General features: G+C 36.2%; 4 protein-coding genes across 8 annotated transcripts; 3 read left to right on the forward strand and 1 right to left on the reverse strand.

Annotated features, from left to right (window-relative positions):
• The first annotated feature begins 102 nt into the window (after positions 1-102).
• On the forward strand, positions 103-3,525 carry LOC117236533 (glutamate receptor-interacting protein 1). Of its 2 annotated transcripts, none has more exons than XM_033499582.1 (5): positions 103-1,517; positions 1,602-2,122; positions 2,305-2,624; positions 2,747-2,968; positions 3,081-3,525. In XM_033499582.1, exons 1-5 carry the CDS (start codon positions 998-1,000, stop codon positions 3,397-3,399), a joined length of 1,902 nt encoding a protein of 633 aa, XP_033355473.1. In that variant the 5' UTR covers positions 103-997; the 3' UTR covers positions 3,400-3,525. The 2 variants fall into 2 exon arrangements, with proteins under 2 accessions (XP_033355473.1, XP_033355474.1); XM_033499583.1 differs by having other exon boundaries at positions 1,602-2,092.
• A 1,117-nt stretch (positions 3,526-4,642) lies between these two features.
• Positions 4,643-6,499, reverse strand: LOC117236537 (solute carrier family 35 member E1 homolog). Its single transcript, XM_033499590.1, has 3 exons — positions 5,952-6,499; positions 5,294-5,502; positions 4,643-5,223 (listed from the first exon to the last, which is right to left on the reverse strand). Exons 1-3 carry the CDS (start codon positions 6,277-6,279, stop codon positions 4,711-4,713), a joined length of 1,050 nt encoding a protein of 349 aa, XP_033355481.1. The 5' UTR covers positions 6,280-6,499; the 3' UTR covers positions 4,643-4,710.
• A 1,263-nt stretch (positions 6,500-7,762) lies between these two features.
• LOC117236532 (MATH and LRR domain-containing protein PFE0570w-like) lies at positions 7,763-12,911 on the forward strand. Of its 4 annotated transcripts, none has more exons than XM_033499579.1 (5): positions 7,763-7,851; positions 7,934-10,083; positions 10,154-10,355; positions 10,412-10,781; positions 11,837-12,910. In XM_033499579.1, the coding sequence occupies exons 2-4, from the start codon at positions 8,047-8,049 to the stop codon at positions 10,687-10,689; spliced, it is 2,517 nt and encodes an 838-aa protein (XP_033355470.1). In that variant the 5' UTR covers positions 7,763-7,851; positions 7,934-8,046; the 3' UTR covers positions 10,690-10,781; positions 11,837-12,910. The 4 variants fall into 4 exon arrangements, with proteins under 4 accessions (XP_033355470.1, XP_033355472.1, XP_033355469.1 ...); XM_033499581.1 differs by having other exon boundaries at positions 7,843-8,395; positions 8,477-10,083; positions 11,837-12,911; XM_033499578.1 differs by having other exon boundaries at positions 7,843-10,083; positions 11,837-12,911.
• A 402-nt stretch (positions 12,912-13,313) lies between these two features.
• LOC117236535 (DNA-binding protein Ets97D) lies at positions 13,314-15,526 on the forward strand. Its single transcript, XM_033499584.1, has 6 exons — positions 13,314-13,351; positions 13,573-13,870; positions 13,942-14,092; positions 14,160-14,236; positions 14,314-14,548; positions 14,854-15,526. The coding sequence occupies exons 1-6, from the start codon at positions 13,314-13,316 to the stop codon at positions 15,369-15,371; spliced, it is 1,317 nt and encodes a 438-aa protein (XP_033355475.1). The 3' UTR covers positions 15,372-15,526.
• Positions 15,527-16,775: the final 1,249 nt, after the last annotated feature.

The raw sequence follows: 16,775 nt of genomic DNA on the forward strand, positions 1-16,775 counted from the left end.
TTTCCAACCCTGTATAAATCCTACGCCTCTAAAAGTTATTCGTTGTTCCAAACAAAGTCTAATTCCGTAAGCTGTGCAAAGGGTAATCAAAATTCTAATCCGATCATCGAACCGCTACGTAAAAAACTCCTAGGTACTGATGATATCATTCGACGTCGCGGATATCGATAACTAAAAATAAGAGAGAATATACCGGCCGTGAAATCTGGGAGGGGCAAACGGTTGAAACGCGAGGAAACCAAGAGGAAAGGCTTTACGGCGTGTTCAAGGGAACACAGACGCTCGAAATCGAAGCTTTTAACGAGAAGTGCAGACTTATTTGACGGTGCAGCGACTGCGGGGCGCCCGCAGGGCCGCACACGCTCTCTCCCTCTCTCTTTCTCTCTCGCCCCTATAAATAGACTCGACGCTACCACGATTGCGGCCCTACATCGTGCGGCTATTTTCGACAGGCATCGCTACTCGTTACAGTTCTCCGTACGCCCGCTCCACGACGAGTTTCTATCGTCGACGGCTCTTCGAACCCGCGAACAAAGACACAGATGCGCTGTTTACGCCGCGAGCAACAAGAATCTGCCGATCGTAGCGGCTCCTTGACGACCTGCTGCTCCTCCAGGTCTTACTTGCTCTTCTGAACACGTTCGTCGTTTCTAAAATGGATATTTATTGCGATTTAGTAGATGTCTGATCGATAGTTAATCGTAGTGAAACGAAGTGTAATAGTTTTAGTGTGGTACCCGGTTGAAATCCACAAATTTTCGTCGAGATATTCGAATCTAGTGACCTGTCGTTTCAACTTTGTCGGTGTTCCATGGAAATTATTTAAGTGGAAAACCAGACGGTCCATTCGCTCCATAATAAGCGTGTCTTAAAGGGATGTTTAACGAAAAGACGTAGACCAGAGTCCTTTCTGCACTTCCTCAGCGATGGTAATGATAACTCGATACGGAAACAGCATCGGTGCTAAATAGAATACTCCACGGATAGACTGCCGAGGATGTTCAGCTCGCTGAGACTGACCACCATGCGCTCGCATAAGAACCGTGCTCGGCCAGGAAGCGTGGCCACGTCCGCCAGTTCCGATTCAGCTCGACCCGACGAGATCACATCTCAGTCTTACCATACGCACAGTTTCTTGCTACTAGACGATCAGGACAGTCCTGTATCCACTCCTTCCAGTGTTTCCTCTAAAGTAGCTCAAGTTAGGGTGGAACGCGAAGGAGGAAGTCTCGGAGTTACCCTTAGGGGTGGAGTTTCTAGAGCTCTGGTAGTCACTGGAGTGAAATCCGATGGACCAGCGGCAAAAGAAGGAAGAGTTAGGCCTGGAGATAGATTATTAGCTGTGGATGATACTGAATTGAGAGGTTTGACCTTGGCAGAGGCTCAAAGAGCGCTTAGAAGAAGTTCCGATGCTCCTGTGGCTTCCTTGACTATTGAGTATGACGTTGCTAACATGGAAGAGGCCAGGGCAGCTACTTCCGGTTCCCTTCTGGTGCAATTGGAACGTGGACTCTCGGGTACCTTGATCGAACAGTGCATTTCCAATTTCAACTTAAATAATTAACTTGTATATTTGTAATTACATATATATGTAATTTCAGGAGAACTGGGTCTAACAGTAAGAGAAACACCAAACGGAGTCTACATTGAAAGTTTAAGACCAGCAAGTACCGCAGATCGCTGTGGCGCTCTGCAACCTGGAGACAAACTATTGGCAGTGGACGAAACCCCTGTCCAGGATGCAGTGACAGCCGCCAAACTGCTCAGAAACAACTTCGACTCTCGCATAGCTAGGCTACAGATCTTACCTAGGCCTCCTAGTGCTTCACAGAGAACAGTCAAGAGAAGGGCGCAGCCACAAGCGCAACAGACCTCCAATCAAACTCTGCAAACGAAAGAGAGCCTGACCGTGGTTCTTAGACCAGATCACAAAGGATTTGGACTTGCTTTAAAGCTCGCTGAAGATCGTCTAAATTATGTCGTCAGTCTATTAGAAGCTGGAGGTCCAGCCGAACGCAGCGGAGTGCTTTTACCTGGAGATAAAGTTCTTGCAATTAATCGTAGAATGCTCAGAGATCTTCAGCCAGCTGAGGTAACTGGCATTTTGGAAACTTCTCAAATGGTAATTAGCATAATTACGTTGTAGTGATTCTTCATATTTTACTTTTATTTATTAAGCGCCGACTTTATCTAAATCTTTTCGTATTCTGTTGTTTTATTCTTTTCCCTCTTCTGTTTCTTTTACTTCAACCTCTAAGTTATTAGAGAACAATTCTTAAATTTAAAGTTTCTTTTTCTCGACAGATCGAGCTAGTAACGGAGTACAAGGTCGGTGGACCAGTTGTACCCAGCTCAGGAGTGTTCACAGTGCGAGTGGCGAGACCTATTGGCGGACAGCCTGATGTAGGTCTCACAGTGAACGAGGATTTGATCATTACCGAGGTTCGTAAGGGATCTCTGGCTTACAGAACCGGCAGCCTAGCTCCAGGGGACAGGCTATTAGCTATAGACGGGCAAAAACTAGACCCTGGCGACCTCAGACAAGCCGCACAGCTGTTACATCGACCAGGGAACTCGGTTATCGCCCTGACCGTGAGGAAACCGGATCCTACCTCAGAAACCAGGTAACTATATGACCTACAAGTACCGACTAAGCTCTTTTTAACTCTTCGGTGCTTCCTACTCCCCTAAGGTTGTAAAGATCAAATGGCATGGAGAAATAACGATGGAATATTGAATTTTATAGAGAGTACTGCAAGGAGTCCAGTATAGGAAGCGATTCGGTGCAACAGTATCCTTCAGGAATTCTTCGACCAGCTAGGGAGAGTCTACCTAGTGTAGACAGTGCAGTGGATTCTTGGGGAGAGCTAGGAGAAAACAGTGGGACAGGTCCGGAGATTCTGAGGCTTTGGGATACAGCTTCGGTGGATAGTGGTCAACTGGATGTACACATGCCTCCTTATCCTGGGTAAGAATAGAACTTATAAAATTTTTTTTCCTGTTTTATTACATAATAGTTTTCTACTTAAAGGCATTTCTCTAAAAATAATAATTTATTTTAATCTTTTCCCCATTCTCAGGCCACAGGAATGCAGCAACTCAGACAGGCCTCAACAGATAGTTCACGTCTCCTTACACAAGGACCCAGTATACGAGGACTTTGGCTTCTCCGTATCCGATGGTCTGTACGAGCGTGGAGTTTATATAAATCGTCTTCGGCCTGGAGGACCCTGCGATGGCGTTCTAAAACCTTATGACAGAATTCTGCGAGTAAACGAGGCCAGCACAGAAGATTGCGACTGTTGCTTGGCTGTTCCGTTGATCGCTGCGGCTGGTCCACGTTTGGACCTCACCGTAGCCCGACCGGTATCTCCTCCTAACATTATAAAAACTCTGTAAAGGAGAGCAAATCGTTGTGACGAAGCAGTGTAACGAGGAAAATGGTGGTGAACATATCTGGTATATTTTTATACACACCTGTATTTTATTTATAAAAATAAATGTATAGATTGCTTTCAGCTAGAACATCTCCTGCATACAATTCACGCATACCATATCTGAACACACGCTTGAAGAACGTCAACGTGACACTTATTTAACCCTCCACGAATTATTTCTAGAATTTCTAGAGGGAGGTATAATTGCTGGAATTAATATAATAAGGCACTACGCGGTTTTAACAACTGTAATTAGAGAATCTAAATTAAGTTAGCATCCAAAAAGGAGCAGTCCAATTTTTAAAACCTTACTGTATTCGTTCCGCCAATTATACTTCCAAACTTCATACATTAATATGGGCGGTATATAGAAAAAATATTATTTCGGTGGTAATAGTCCATACAAGCGAAAGTCTACTGGGAGTATTATCAAGACAAATTTTCATAGAGGGTTAAAGAGATATAACAACCTAAGGAGCTGATGATATTCAACCACAACACCTGAGCTAGCTGGAAGAAGGTATTGAATTTGAAACCTAATCGATAGTATGTGAATATCGCTCGACATCGATCGATACAGTTGAAATCCGATTTCTATCTATTCACCATTGTTTTCGCAACAGGGGAATGTAATCGATCTTAAAGGCTAATTGACCCAGCAATTAGCTATGAACGCTAACGATTTTGCGAATTATATACTCCCACCTTGCCAGCAAGTCTATTCGCCTGTGAGAAGCAAGATAACATAAACGTAAAATCGTCTTAATCCCTTAACCTACAACATCGAGTTCGATTCATGGTACGTCCTTTGGGCCAAACATGAAGAACACGTGCGAGAAACGTAGTACATCCTTCGGGCCAATCATAAACAAAACGAACATGAAACGTACGTTCTTCGGGTTACATGCGACAAACACATTTTGTTCTTGACCGCATTCGCAACTTAAATCGTACGGCAAGGGGTTAAAGTAATCCCTAAAACGAACAAAAAAAGGCAATCAACTTCGAGTAGTAAATGAATTACTCTTTTGTGCAGAATAATACTAATAAAATATGTACGTGTATATAAATATTTTTGTCATCATATGAGTTTTGATCCGTGTATATTGTTTTAACTAGAATGCTATATCTTCCCTTTATACTTCCCATGTAAATATCTGAATCACTATAACTGAGTATACTCTATAACTGAGTATCACTATAACTACCATATATCAACAGAAAAAACTCATATGAACTTGTCAAATATAAAATGAGTCGAATATAACTCAGACTAGACTGCAAGCAATTGGTGCTTCTTTCCAGTCCATCCATTTACCATAAAGGAACTATTGCTGCCATTACGGTCTTTATCATAATACTTCGGAAGCGCTGTTCGACTCTCTTTCTCTATTCTCTGATCATACTTCGCTTTATTGTAGCACAACACACCGAGTATGGCCAACGTCATACCGAATATGTTTAACCACGTCACTGGGTTCCCAAGCACGAACAAAGTTACCGCGATTACGAATATACGTTTACTCGCGCTGGCCACTGCATAAGTTAAAGGGGTAACGATAGACAGTACAGAAAACGCGATGATATTTTGCAACCAATTCAGCACACCATCTAATAGTAATAAGCATATTATGTAGTAACTTAAATCAGCAGATTCTCCAGTAACTGGATTGTATATCAACCTCCACAAATCGTATAATAACCATATAGGTGAAAATAATATCAGTGCCAGGCGGCCCAAAATGAGTAGAAGCCTCAAGTGATGTATTCCTGTGTCATGTAGCACCTGAAAACAAATGTATCATTAGTATTATAGATCCACAGCCATAATATGAGCGCTAAATTAGTCTAAGTACCTTTTTAGAATAAATATTCTGCAAGGAGAATGCCATAGTAGATGCTAAGGCACTCAATAAGCCAATCATATTAAAACTGAGCTCTGTAAGCGTGGCTACAGCCACACCTACCACGATTGGGACTAGGCTAAGATACACTTTCCAAGTCTGCTTTTCCTTCAGTATGATTCTTGAGAGGAATACAGTGAAGAAGGGCATTGTAGCCTTCACTGGGACAGAGCCAAACTTTAGTTAATATATGGGATTTATAAAGTAAAAAAATAAGCAACATATTCATAAAAACTAGTTCTAAAATGTATGCATTACAATTTTGGATAATAATTAGAAGAAATACATGTATTTATCTAGTAGGCACAAGTGCAAAATTAGATAAAAGACTTATCTTTAATTTGCTTCATTGATGAATTACTTATCAACTTGAATCATGAGATAACATCTATTCACATTTTAAAGTATTTCTTTTCAAACATTCATAAATACATGTAAACAAGCAATTAAAGCGATTAAAATCATTCAGAGTTATCATCATTATCACAATGCAAAGGTATAGATTGTGTCGCATTAGCTCGCGCGCATTTAGAAGTAAAGGTCGGCTTGTTTTATTTTTAAAGATGGATCTGCGTGCGAAACACGTGACTGTCAAAATAATATCTCATACCAGTATGAGCGTAAGAGACGGGCACTTTCCAAATGCTGACGTGGCTGAACACGTTCGCGAGGAATTTGCCCAGGGCGAGTGGTACGATTAACCGTAGATAGTATCCCCAGGGAATATCATTGGAATATTTTCTAACGCCCCATAGATTGAAGAACGGGCCTGAATAAACGGTGATGGAGGTTAACTGGACCATGGTTACTGTCATCGGGTAAGGAAATTCCGACAACAGCATCTTGCCGACGACGTTACTGCTGCTCGAGATTCCATACCAGAGCAGGCACAGGAACAATATGGTGACCACTTCGCGGCTGTTCCGCCGATCGTCCATGATTGCGCGAACGATCCTCTTATAATATCTTCTCAGTGATCACTCCATACGTTTACGCGGCCGATTGACACAATACTCCCAACTAATCGGTATATGCGGCCGCTGCCACAGATGGAATTTAACCACAGCGTCCACAGCTGGCATTTCTCTCTCCCTCCTAATGAGTTTCCCCTCTCTCCTTGCGTAATATCACGGGAACACGTGGCGCACGCTCCGAACTGAAATGAAACATGTTCAATCAACTTGCATACAACTCACTCGAGTCGCACAACTTGCTAGAGCGTTTAGCAACCTGGGTCATCTCGCAAAATAAGTTACTAATAGTATTAGTGAATTTAGAAGTTGCAAGTTGTAGCCTGTTGTATAAATGTTTTTGCGATTTAATTCCATTTCTTCGGAAACAGAAATTTGTTCTAACCAATTCTTTAGTGAGTGGGTAAAATAAATTTTGATCAAAACACGATAAGTAATAACTACACTATAATATATTCTGTATTGTTGTCTTTTACTTGTGATTCTAATAGTACAAATTAATTTCATTTACTTTCCGCTTTATATCTGAGATTCTAATAATATACAGACCGAAAATTTTTACATGTCACTGTATATCAAAGATACAATATGTTGGCGGCAAAAATAGCATAAGTTGAGTTATACTGTTTTGTCCATAGTTTTCTGACTTATACTCTCTTAACCGCCCACCAGAGAATTTTGTTCCATATTTTCCAATCTTTTTCTCACGAAGGAGTAATCTTTCTAGTTGTACCATAATTTTGAGAACATCCTGTACATGTAACCCTACTTATCTCTGTTATAATTATTCATAATATAATAAATGTGATATCAAAGAGAAAATAATACGCATACTTTGATTCAATGGTCAATTTACTATCTGAGAAATTAATATTCGGAAAAGCAGTTTTCTATAACATCTGCAGTTTATGAATGTAGTTCTATTTCTATCGTAAGATTTTAGTCATGGGGTTTTATTTATCTCACCTGTCTCGATTTGTTGAATGGAGTATAGTAAATACAATGAAATAGTAAAATTTGTTGTCAGTAATACCAATAGTTACCTCACATAATCCCTATAGACACTATAGACGAACGAATGTAAATGTAATTATTTTATAATACGCTCTTAAGTTATTAATAAACAAAAGTAACACAATTATTTATGAAAGCTATTAAAGGCATGCGTTCAATTAGAAGCTTCGATTAACTAAATTTATTCATTATTTTACATCCCCATTATTGCACCTTTATATGAATTTAATTGCGAGACCTAAAACTACTTAAAACCTTAATTTTATCTATCTACTTTTCTCAGAAAATATTATGCTCGGTAATTATATACATATTTTGTTTGAGGAAGAATCGCAATAATTAGAAATGATTGGAAAAAGTAGGTCAACAGATGATTTTTTCCTGGGCTTAAACATAAACGCAGTTTTCACAAAATAGATGGCAGTAAATCTCGATGGAGGGATGTCCCGTTTTGTATAAAGCGGATGTTGCATATTTTTAAAACCAAATACCATCGATTTTTTTGACTGAAGATTGATCCTAGTGGTAGGAAATAATTTTTCCATTACATAAACGATCGTATAGCTAAACAAGGTTAAATAATATTTTACCATTTACGTGTATGCAGGTTATGTGTCACATAATTCGATGTGTGATACGAACAGCTTTACAATAATTTTCTTATTTCACCACGTGGAATTCCACAACTCCTCGAAATTCTGCCGATAGAGTTACATTTAAATGGATCCTCTGCTTTCATCAACTTCAAAAAGATACCGTAAAGAGGCCAGTATTAATATCCCAATAATAGAATGCAAGCGGGAATTCACCTTGCCACACAAATTTCCAAGTACGGTCAACTTGTCTAAATGTAGTTCAGTATTTAAAGATCGCGGAAGGATTACTATTACTAATACAGAAGTGCAAAGTAATGTGAGTGGAATTAAGAATAAAAAGGCGCTGTCTACTAATGGTATAAAGAAATTGAGGATAAAAACAAAAGATGGCAAAGATCTGGGAGAAGTTAAAGTACAAATTTTGACTCAGAAGAATTTACTAAATATCCCAAAGATTACTAAGGTCCAGCAAGGTAGAAATTATGTAAAAAATAATGGTACCACTTTTTCTGTCACTTCACAAAATAATATTAGTGCATTATTAAAACCATTAGGATCTCAGTTACATGCAGAAGCACAGAAATCTACTACAGGATCATCTTGCTACACAAAACCACATACACAGTTTGTTGTAAAGCCTGTTTCTTGTAGTGAATTATCGGCATCTGTCAAATATAAAGTGCCTGTAACTCAAAATAAAAGCAAGAACGTAGTTCAAAAGCACTATGTCTTGGCTAAAGTGAATAAAATGGATCAAAGTAACAAATTGTTACTATTAAATGAGAATAGGAATATTTTTCAAAATATTCCAGGTGTTGCAGAAAAAAATACAGAACCAGGAAAGAATAATATAGTATTAGTAAATAAACAAAAGAATACAGAGGAATGTATTGTCAAAAATAATGAGAAAAGTAGAGGAAATGAAAATAATGATGTTTCAAGAAAAACAAATATATCAAATAATAGAAACTCAATAATTCAATTAGCAAAATCAAAGTTTCCAGTAGTAAGATGTGAGAAGTTAAAAATCTCTCCAACTAAAGTTAGTACCAATAAAATCACTGTACCTCCTGAAAAAACAAAGAAAAGAAAACAACATTCTAATTTGGGTGGATGGAATCATTCTGCAAAAAAGATTATTCTATCAAATAGTAATTCTTGTAGTCCAAATAGTAGTGAAATTCAAAAACTTACAAGTATTTTAAAAAAACCAGCAAATTCTATACCAAAAATACTTGATAATAATAAAAATGATGATGATAAGGATGATGTTATGATTCTATGTGAAAAAAATACAACTATAGGCCAATATTATAATAATACACAAGAGAAAAATTGTACTTCAGTACTTGTAAATAACAAAAATGTTGATAAGAATACTCAAGGTATATTTATTGAGATAGGAAATAAGCCAAAGTTTTGTAAAAATAAGAATCAGAATAAAATAAAAGCTGAAGAAACTGAAGACAATGAGGAAAATGGAAAATTATCAGAGTGTTTAAATGTAATTAAAGAAGCACTAATTAGTGTAAAAGATGATCAACTTCGAGCTAAAGCTTTGCATGCCCTTGCAGAATGTGGAATAGGTATAGCAAAGCAAGTCCCAATTATTCCACCTGAAATATTAAGAACAGTTCATGATTCTCAAATTCAAACTGATGTATTTGGACTTCTTGATAGTGAAAGTTTTGTATTAGTGAAAGAAAATATACCTACCGTAGAAAGAATAAAGCAAACAGAATGTTCCACTGTTACTTTTCCTCCTGTTATGCAAGAAGTACACACGCAAACAGAAAAGGAAATACAGTGCAAACCTAAAGTTAATAATAATATCAACGACATAGATTTGTTCCCCATGTGTATACAGAATACAATACCTTTACAAAATACACTAGACTTTGATAATTGCTTTAATGAACTTTTTAATAATAATACTGATGTGAACAGAGTGAAGGAAGTATTGTCAACACCTCATTCCTTATGTAAAAAAGTTGCTATACAAATAGAAAGAGACTATAATGAAATGCAGCATTATGATGATAATGGGATGTTGAATATACATCGAGCTGTGGTGAATGACCAATTAAACGAAGTGCAAAGATTACTGTTAATTTTAGAAGCTTCAAAAACTAGTATTGATGTATTAACAGAAGATGGAAGGGTAAATCCATATGTACTCATTAACACAATTAGTATACAAATATAATAATATACATATAATATTTTTTTAGACAAGTTTGGAATTAGCAATTATAAATGAAGCATCTAAAGACATAGTGAAATTGTTATTAGAAGCTGGAGCAAAACCAATTTTATCAGAACTTGTTCATGACTCTGCAGTACTTTTAGCCTGCAAACAATCATCACCATTTTTATCATATCTTTTGAGTTATGTAACAGAACCTAAACTGCTAAATAGAGAGGATTCAACAGGTAAGGCATATCCAAAAATAAAAAATAAAAAGATCTCTAATTGTGTATGTTTTAAGGAATGGCTCCATTGCATTATTGCGCATTAAAAGGCAATTTAGATGGAATTAATGCTTTAGTAGAAATGGGAGCAGAAGTAAATCTGAAGGATCATCGCTCAGGAAGAACGCCATTCTTCCATGCTCTTGAAAATAATCATATGCTAGTCGCACAAAAGTTATTAGAATGTGGCGCCATGGCGGATATAGTAAACTTTTCTGGGCAATCTGTTCTATGTTTAGTAGATGAAACAAAAAGTCTTTCATTCAAAGCATTAGTTAAGCAAATAGCAATTTAATTCTACCAGAGCCGCAAATTTATTTCTAGAGTCATTAATGATAAATGTGTAACTAAACATCACAATGAAATGTAACTCCACGATTTATATAGGTACGTATTTAAAGACTGTTACAGTAGTGTTACGTTAACTGGCCGGAATTTTGTTTCGTTAAGTGACCATTACCCTCCAATTCATATATCGAATTTCGTGGAATGGACCTATATATATATATATATACACATAAATAAATAAATATGTATATAAGGGATATTTTGTAAAATATTTCTCTGAATAATTGGTATAAGATTTCGATCCGTGAACAGTTAGCGAACCACTACTGTATTTGTAAAATGAATGTGTGTAACATACATTAATTATTTTATTAACACGTTGAATGCCATGAGAGTCACTGGTGATCGGCATTCGACTTGGCCGTGGGGGTCACCAAATATTCGACGCACCAAGATTAGTAGAAATATATAATTTGAACAAATGTCAATAGTTATAAACTTTTTATTATTACCATCATTACTACAGTGGTGTGACGAAATCAATGCAGTATAAAACATAGAAAAATAGTTTTATTTATATATGAAATATAGATCTAATATGTGCACCTCCCACCAGTGGCTGTCGAACATGAGAAAAACCTGCTTTTTCCGTGTTTTACCTTAATGAACAATAACCCTAAGGAACGTTTCTACTTGAAAGATGTTTGATGGCAATTAAGAGCCTTGATGGTTTAATGGTTTATGGTAGGTCCTGGAACGTAGCAACATAGAACAATTATTTAGCAACGCGAAGAAACAATATGAAATAATTGATAAGCGCAAAAAAATAAGTGAATCGAGCGAAATTGCATTACAGCGTCATGGGGGTTACCGGTGACCTCAATGAGATAAATTCATTAATGAAGATTGTACACCGTAACATATTTCTTGTAGATAATATTACAAATTTATATGTATCGCATAATAAAAAATTTACCGTGGCGCCAGGACCAACCTTTATAAAACTGGTGTGGCATTCAACGTGTTAAATTGTATACAAATAGTTCTAAAATTTCTGATAAAAATAGAAAATTCTAGAAAATATTTCTTACGTATACATCATATTTTTCGTTTTATTACGTTAATTTATACTTTTTTGTTGTTGAAAACAATAGTTTGCTCGTTATTGTTGACACATTTTGGACAAATTGAATTTTATAAGCGAAGAGAATCACTGCCAATCATTGTAATCTTTTATTGAATCGTTCTTGGTATGTCAAGGGTAAGATTTAATAAATATAAACTAATTAAATATTTATTGTTACTTAGATGGAAGAAATGCAAATTAGAATAGTATATTACATGCAGTCTTAACATCAGATTAACCCCTTAAACTACAACGTCGAGCTAGACTTGTGGGTACGTCTTTCAGCGCAAACATACGAAACACGAATTAGAATTGTGGTACGTCTTTCGAACTACATGCGACAAACATTTTTTTTTCTTGGCCGCATTCGGATGTGCAGATATATTTTCTTGAAAAATATTAGAAAGATACCCTTAAAAATCTTGTTCAATGATCAATTGGTAATAATTATTATCAAACATATTGCAACATAAAATTAGTTGCACCTTGTACAACTTCGAACGCTCAGCCAGACCATGAAATAGTTCGACATCTGACTGACCCTGCCGATGGTTACAGCACGCGCAGTTAGAATTTAAATCGTAGGGCAAGGGGTTAATGATTAATGTCTAATAATGTAAGAGCTATATGTCTCTATATAGTATAAGTATCTATAAGATTTAAATAAATATTATATTTTTAAATTGCTCTCATCAACTGTGAGTAAATGAAATGAAATTTGACCAAATGTATAATCCTGATGCTAGTTCGCAACGCAGTGAGGTTGTACTGTAGCGAATTTCAGAGCTACTGTACACCGACTTCAGGCCAAAGAAGTACTGCCATACCAATCTCAAAGACAATTTCGATCACATCGGGGTTATCAATTTGTGCATCTCGACAGTTAATTCTAACAATTTAATAATTCTTATAACACAATAAAACTTTATTTTATCACGAAAAGCTGGACTTATTTATTTAAAACTTTAACACTAAACTGAACTTTAAAATAGATTCCAATCAAATTTCACTATGTATTTGACATGTCTGGATACTTTAAATTCTCGTCTCTAACTAATTATTTACAAACAGGATTACGTTGCTAAAAAAATAGAATAATTGAAATATATGTACAGTATGATAAAATAATAGGTAGTAAAGTATAAATATTACAAAGTATTATCATTGATAGTTTTGATAACTCAGTTTTCTTCTTCGGTTGATAAAGTTGGGAGCTTCTTTAACTTGAAATTAGTACGGTCAAAGAGAAAATTTTCTCTGGTGTTCTTCCTTGTCCTGAAATTGGCGTAGAGTAACTCTGAAGTCCGCTACAGTACTTTACTGCAGCGCAATCTATAGGAAAATTGCTTCTAAATTTGAGTGGACGCTGAAGTAATTCGTAGTTTATGATCATACACCTGTTACAAAATGTCTGTAACCTTGTAAGAGAAATCATCATTATTTTGTAAAGATAAAAATTATCTAATATTTATCTAACGGAGTTTCAACAGCTTTGTTTCGTTGTGATGGATCTGGAAAGCAGACATAAAAGTTCTGATAAGAGGTTAGTTTTTTTCAAATTTCTTACTAAGTTTTACAAAACGTATTGCATTTGTTGCAATAAACAAGTGTTTTTTTACAGTTTCTTTTTGTAACAATCTGATTGTAATTAAAATAAAAGCAAATTGTTTCAAAAACGTCAGTATAAATGTATGTTTATAATATCATTATAGAAATGTTTACAATATTTATCATAGAAAATTAAAATTTGTTTATTTTGCACAGTTTCGACACAGATGACGATTCTGATTATGCTATGATAAAACGAATTAAAATGGAACCAGAAGCTATATTGTCACAGGAAGATGATATAATGGCTCAGTTACAACAAGAAAGTTCTGATTTAGAAGTGGAACCAAGCTTTGCGTTGGAAGGCTCTGCAAATGGAGAGGATTGCAATGAAGGTGTTCTAATGCAACATATGGATATCAGAGAGCCTCTCTCTACCTTGAGAAATTTATTAGAACAAAGACTTGGAGTAGAGTTAACAGATTATTCTTTTTGGCTCCAAGATGCACAAATGGTAATCAGTGTGATTAAGCAGTTCAATGAATTTGGTAACATATTTGCTTACACTTATATTTATTTCTTCAGCTAGAAAGCCATAAGAACTTGGTTGATCAGTGCGTGCAAGGAGAGGGATTGGTTCAAGTAAATGTTCAGATAAAAGCAACACAAAGGAGAATAAATATAGTGGATGTTTTGAAACCTGCAGAGGATTACATAGAACTAGCAGAAAACAATGGTATATAGAGAAAATTTATAAATTACCAGTAGAGATTTCTTTAATACATATGTTTTTCACTACTTAGCATCCACACCAGTAAATGAAGATAGCAAACGAAATGTTATAAGATGGATGGTTGATCCACAATACAAAAAAGAACAGGTATAATTTGTTGAAAATTAAACGTCGAACTTACTTTCAATTTATATGGTGACTATACACTTGTATATATTATACAGGAACGGTTAAAAATTCCAGCTGATCCAAAAGAATGGACACAGACACATGTCAAGCACTGGCTTCAATGGGCAGTTAGGCAATTTAATTTGGCCTCAGTGAGATTAGCAGATTGGAACATCACAGGTCAACAATTGTATAATCTCACCCTGGAAGAATTCCAAGCTAAAGTGCCTCTTGACCCAGGGGAAGTATTCTGGACTCATTTAGAATTACTTCGAAAGTGCAAATTTGTTGGTATGTATACTTACTAAAAAAAGTGATATCTAGAATGCAGATTTTTATGTATTTATATTTAAAAGAAAATTAAATGTGCAAAATTGTGCAGAATGTATATAATGTGGAAAAATATATAAAATATCCAAAATATAGTGCTTTCTATAATACTTGGTAGGTAAAATAATTTTCTACTGAAGTTTTACTATTTAAATTATATTCTCAGTATGAAAAATTATGCAAAATTTATGCAATTTGCATAAAAATTTGTGATCTAATGGTATCGAATCATGATCGAATATTTAATTCATTCCGCAATTTTGCAGCTGTCGTTCAGAAGGATCCACCATCGTCACCCACGGAAAATAATGTGGATAAAACCATAAAAATTCGCAACCAAAAGGCAACAAAACCGCGACCAGTAGTGAATCAACAAGCGCGAGTAGTTAGCGTTCCTTTAGAAAACATCGATTCCACACCAATCACTATAGCGACATCGAGTCGTTCGGTTAACAGTGGTCAAATACAATTATGGCAGTTCTTGTTGGAGTTGTTAACAGATCGCGAGCACAGAGGTGCTATTCAATGGGTCGGGACTGAGGGGGAGTTCAAGTTAAATCAACCGGAAGCGGTAGCGCAACTTTGGGGAGCGCGTAAAAACAAACCATCAATGAATTACGAAAAATTGAGTCGTGCGTTGCGTTACTATTACGATGGAGATATGATTTCAAAGGTGCACGGGAAACGATTCGTATATAAGTTTGTATGCGATTTGAAGCAGGTTTTAGGTTATTCGGCAGCGGAGTTAAGTAGGTTGGTGGAAGAGGGCACAAGATATTTCTGATGACATATTTTTTTTATAATCACAACAATTTTTATCATCGTACTGCGGGCGTGGTTTGTATGAATAATTGTACATATGGAAAATAGAAGATGGAGAATAGATTATTGTTCAGACAATCTAATGTACATTGAAATACAGAGAGATCAACACATAAATTGATGTTTATTTTTCTTTTTATCTTAATTAAATACACCCATACTTTAAAACCGCGTTCGTGATATTTAATTATCACGATTTACTTAATTATATTTACTAAGAGAAGTACTAGAAATTACAATCCGGTACGTAACTCCTATATGTAGGATACTTAAGATCCGGAAATCTGAAATGCATCTAAACATTTTACCTTTAACGTGAATATATAACTGTATTTTTAGAGATAGTTCCTTCTTTTGTTACAAGATATTCTGATACTATACCGAAATTATAATGTTAAAGCATTATATATTCACAGGGTATCTCCAGTATGTTTTTAAGATGCACCATGTAATAGTGGATTATAGATCTATAGAATGTCGAGTCTCTTTAACTTCCCTGCTTACAGAGCGTCGACGTTTCCGGCCGTTTTCTATCTCTGATGACTAGGACTGACTTTTGATCGGCAAAAGGCAGCACTCATCGCCAATACCAGAGAATCTAGCCTGTGAGATATCGGTCGCGACGTCACAAGTTAGGGTCTCAGGGGACCGGCGACGCGGCAGGCTTTACAATCAGCCCGCCCGCCATTGCCCTTTTTCTCATTTCATCTTTTCTCCCTCTTTTATTCGTTATTAATCGTACACATATCCACGCATTCACGTTTTCATCATCTAAGAGAAGCCACCACCTTCTATATGGTTTTCTTTATAATCTCCTTGTCTCATAGTTATGTTACAGCTACTAGAAAATGTATATATGTAGTAACTTAGAATAATGTCTATGGGTATTACTGCATCGCTTATGGTGATAGATCTTCTTCGTTCTTCTTTAACGAAACTATTTGCACTCAGCACACACGCGGTTACCAACATATGCACGCTTCAATATAAAGTTCGTGATTTTCTTTTCAGTAACGATACGGCTAGTGTCTTCTTGAAGATGTCGCTGGATGATGAAACGTTGCGGCGTCGACGACCGGGAAAGTTAGCAAGTTGTACAGTGGACTTCGTATATCGCGAATTTCCATTCCCTACTATACAACCTACTACCTCACCCAGGCGTCGTCGCTGATGTGGCTGTCCTCTTCGTAATCGATCCCTTCGTGGATATTAATGTATAATATATCGTATAGTAATATAGTAGTTTATAATATAATAAAGCATAATAATATCGATGTTTATTAAGAAATAATTATGTAACGTACTAATAATCAAGAAATGCCTCAACAAATTGCATATTCTAACTAATCTCAGAACACAGGTTTGA

The sequence above is a fragment of the Bombus vosnesenskii genome, unplaced genomic scaffold, assembly GCF_011952255.1.
Source record: "Bombus vosnesenskii isolate JDL3184/JDL3185 unplaced genomic scaffold, Bvos_JDL3184-5_v1.1 scf7180000013349, whole genome shotgun sequence".
Classification (NCBI taxonomy): Eukaryota; Metazoa; Arthropoda; class Insecta; order Hymenoptera; family Apidae; genus Bombus; species Bombus vosnesenskii.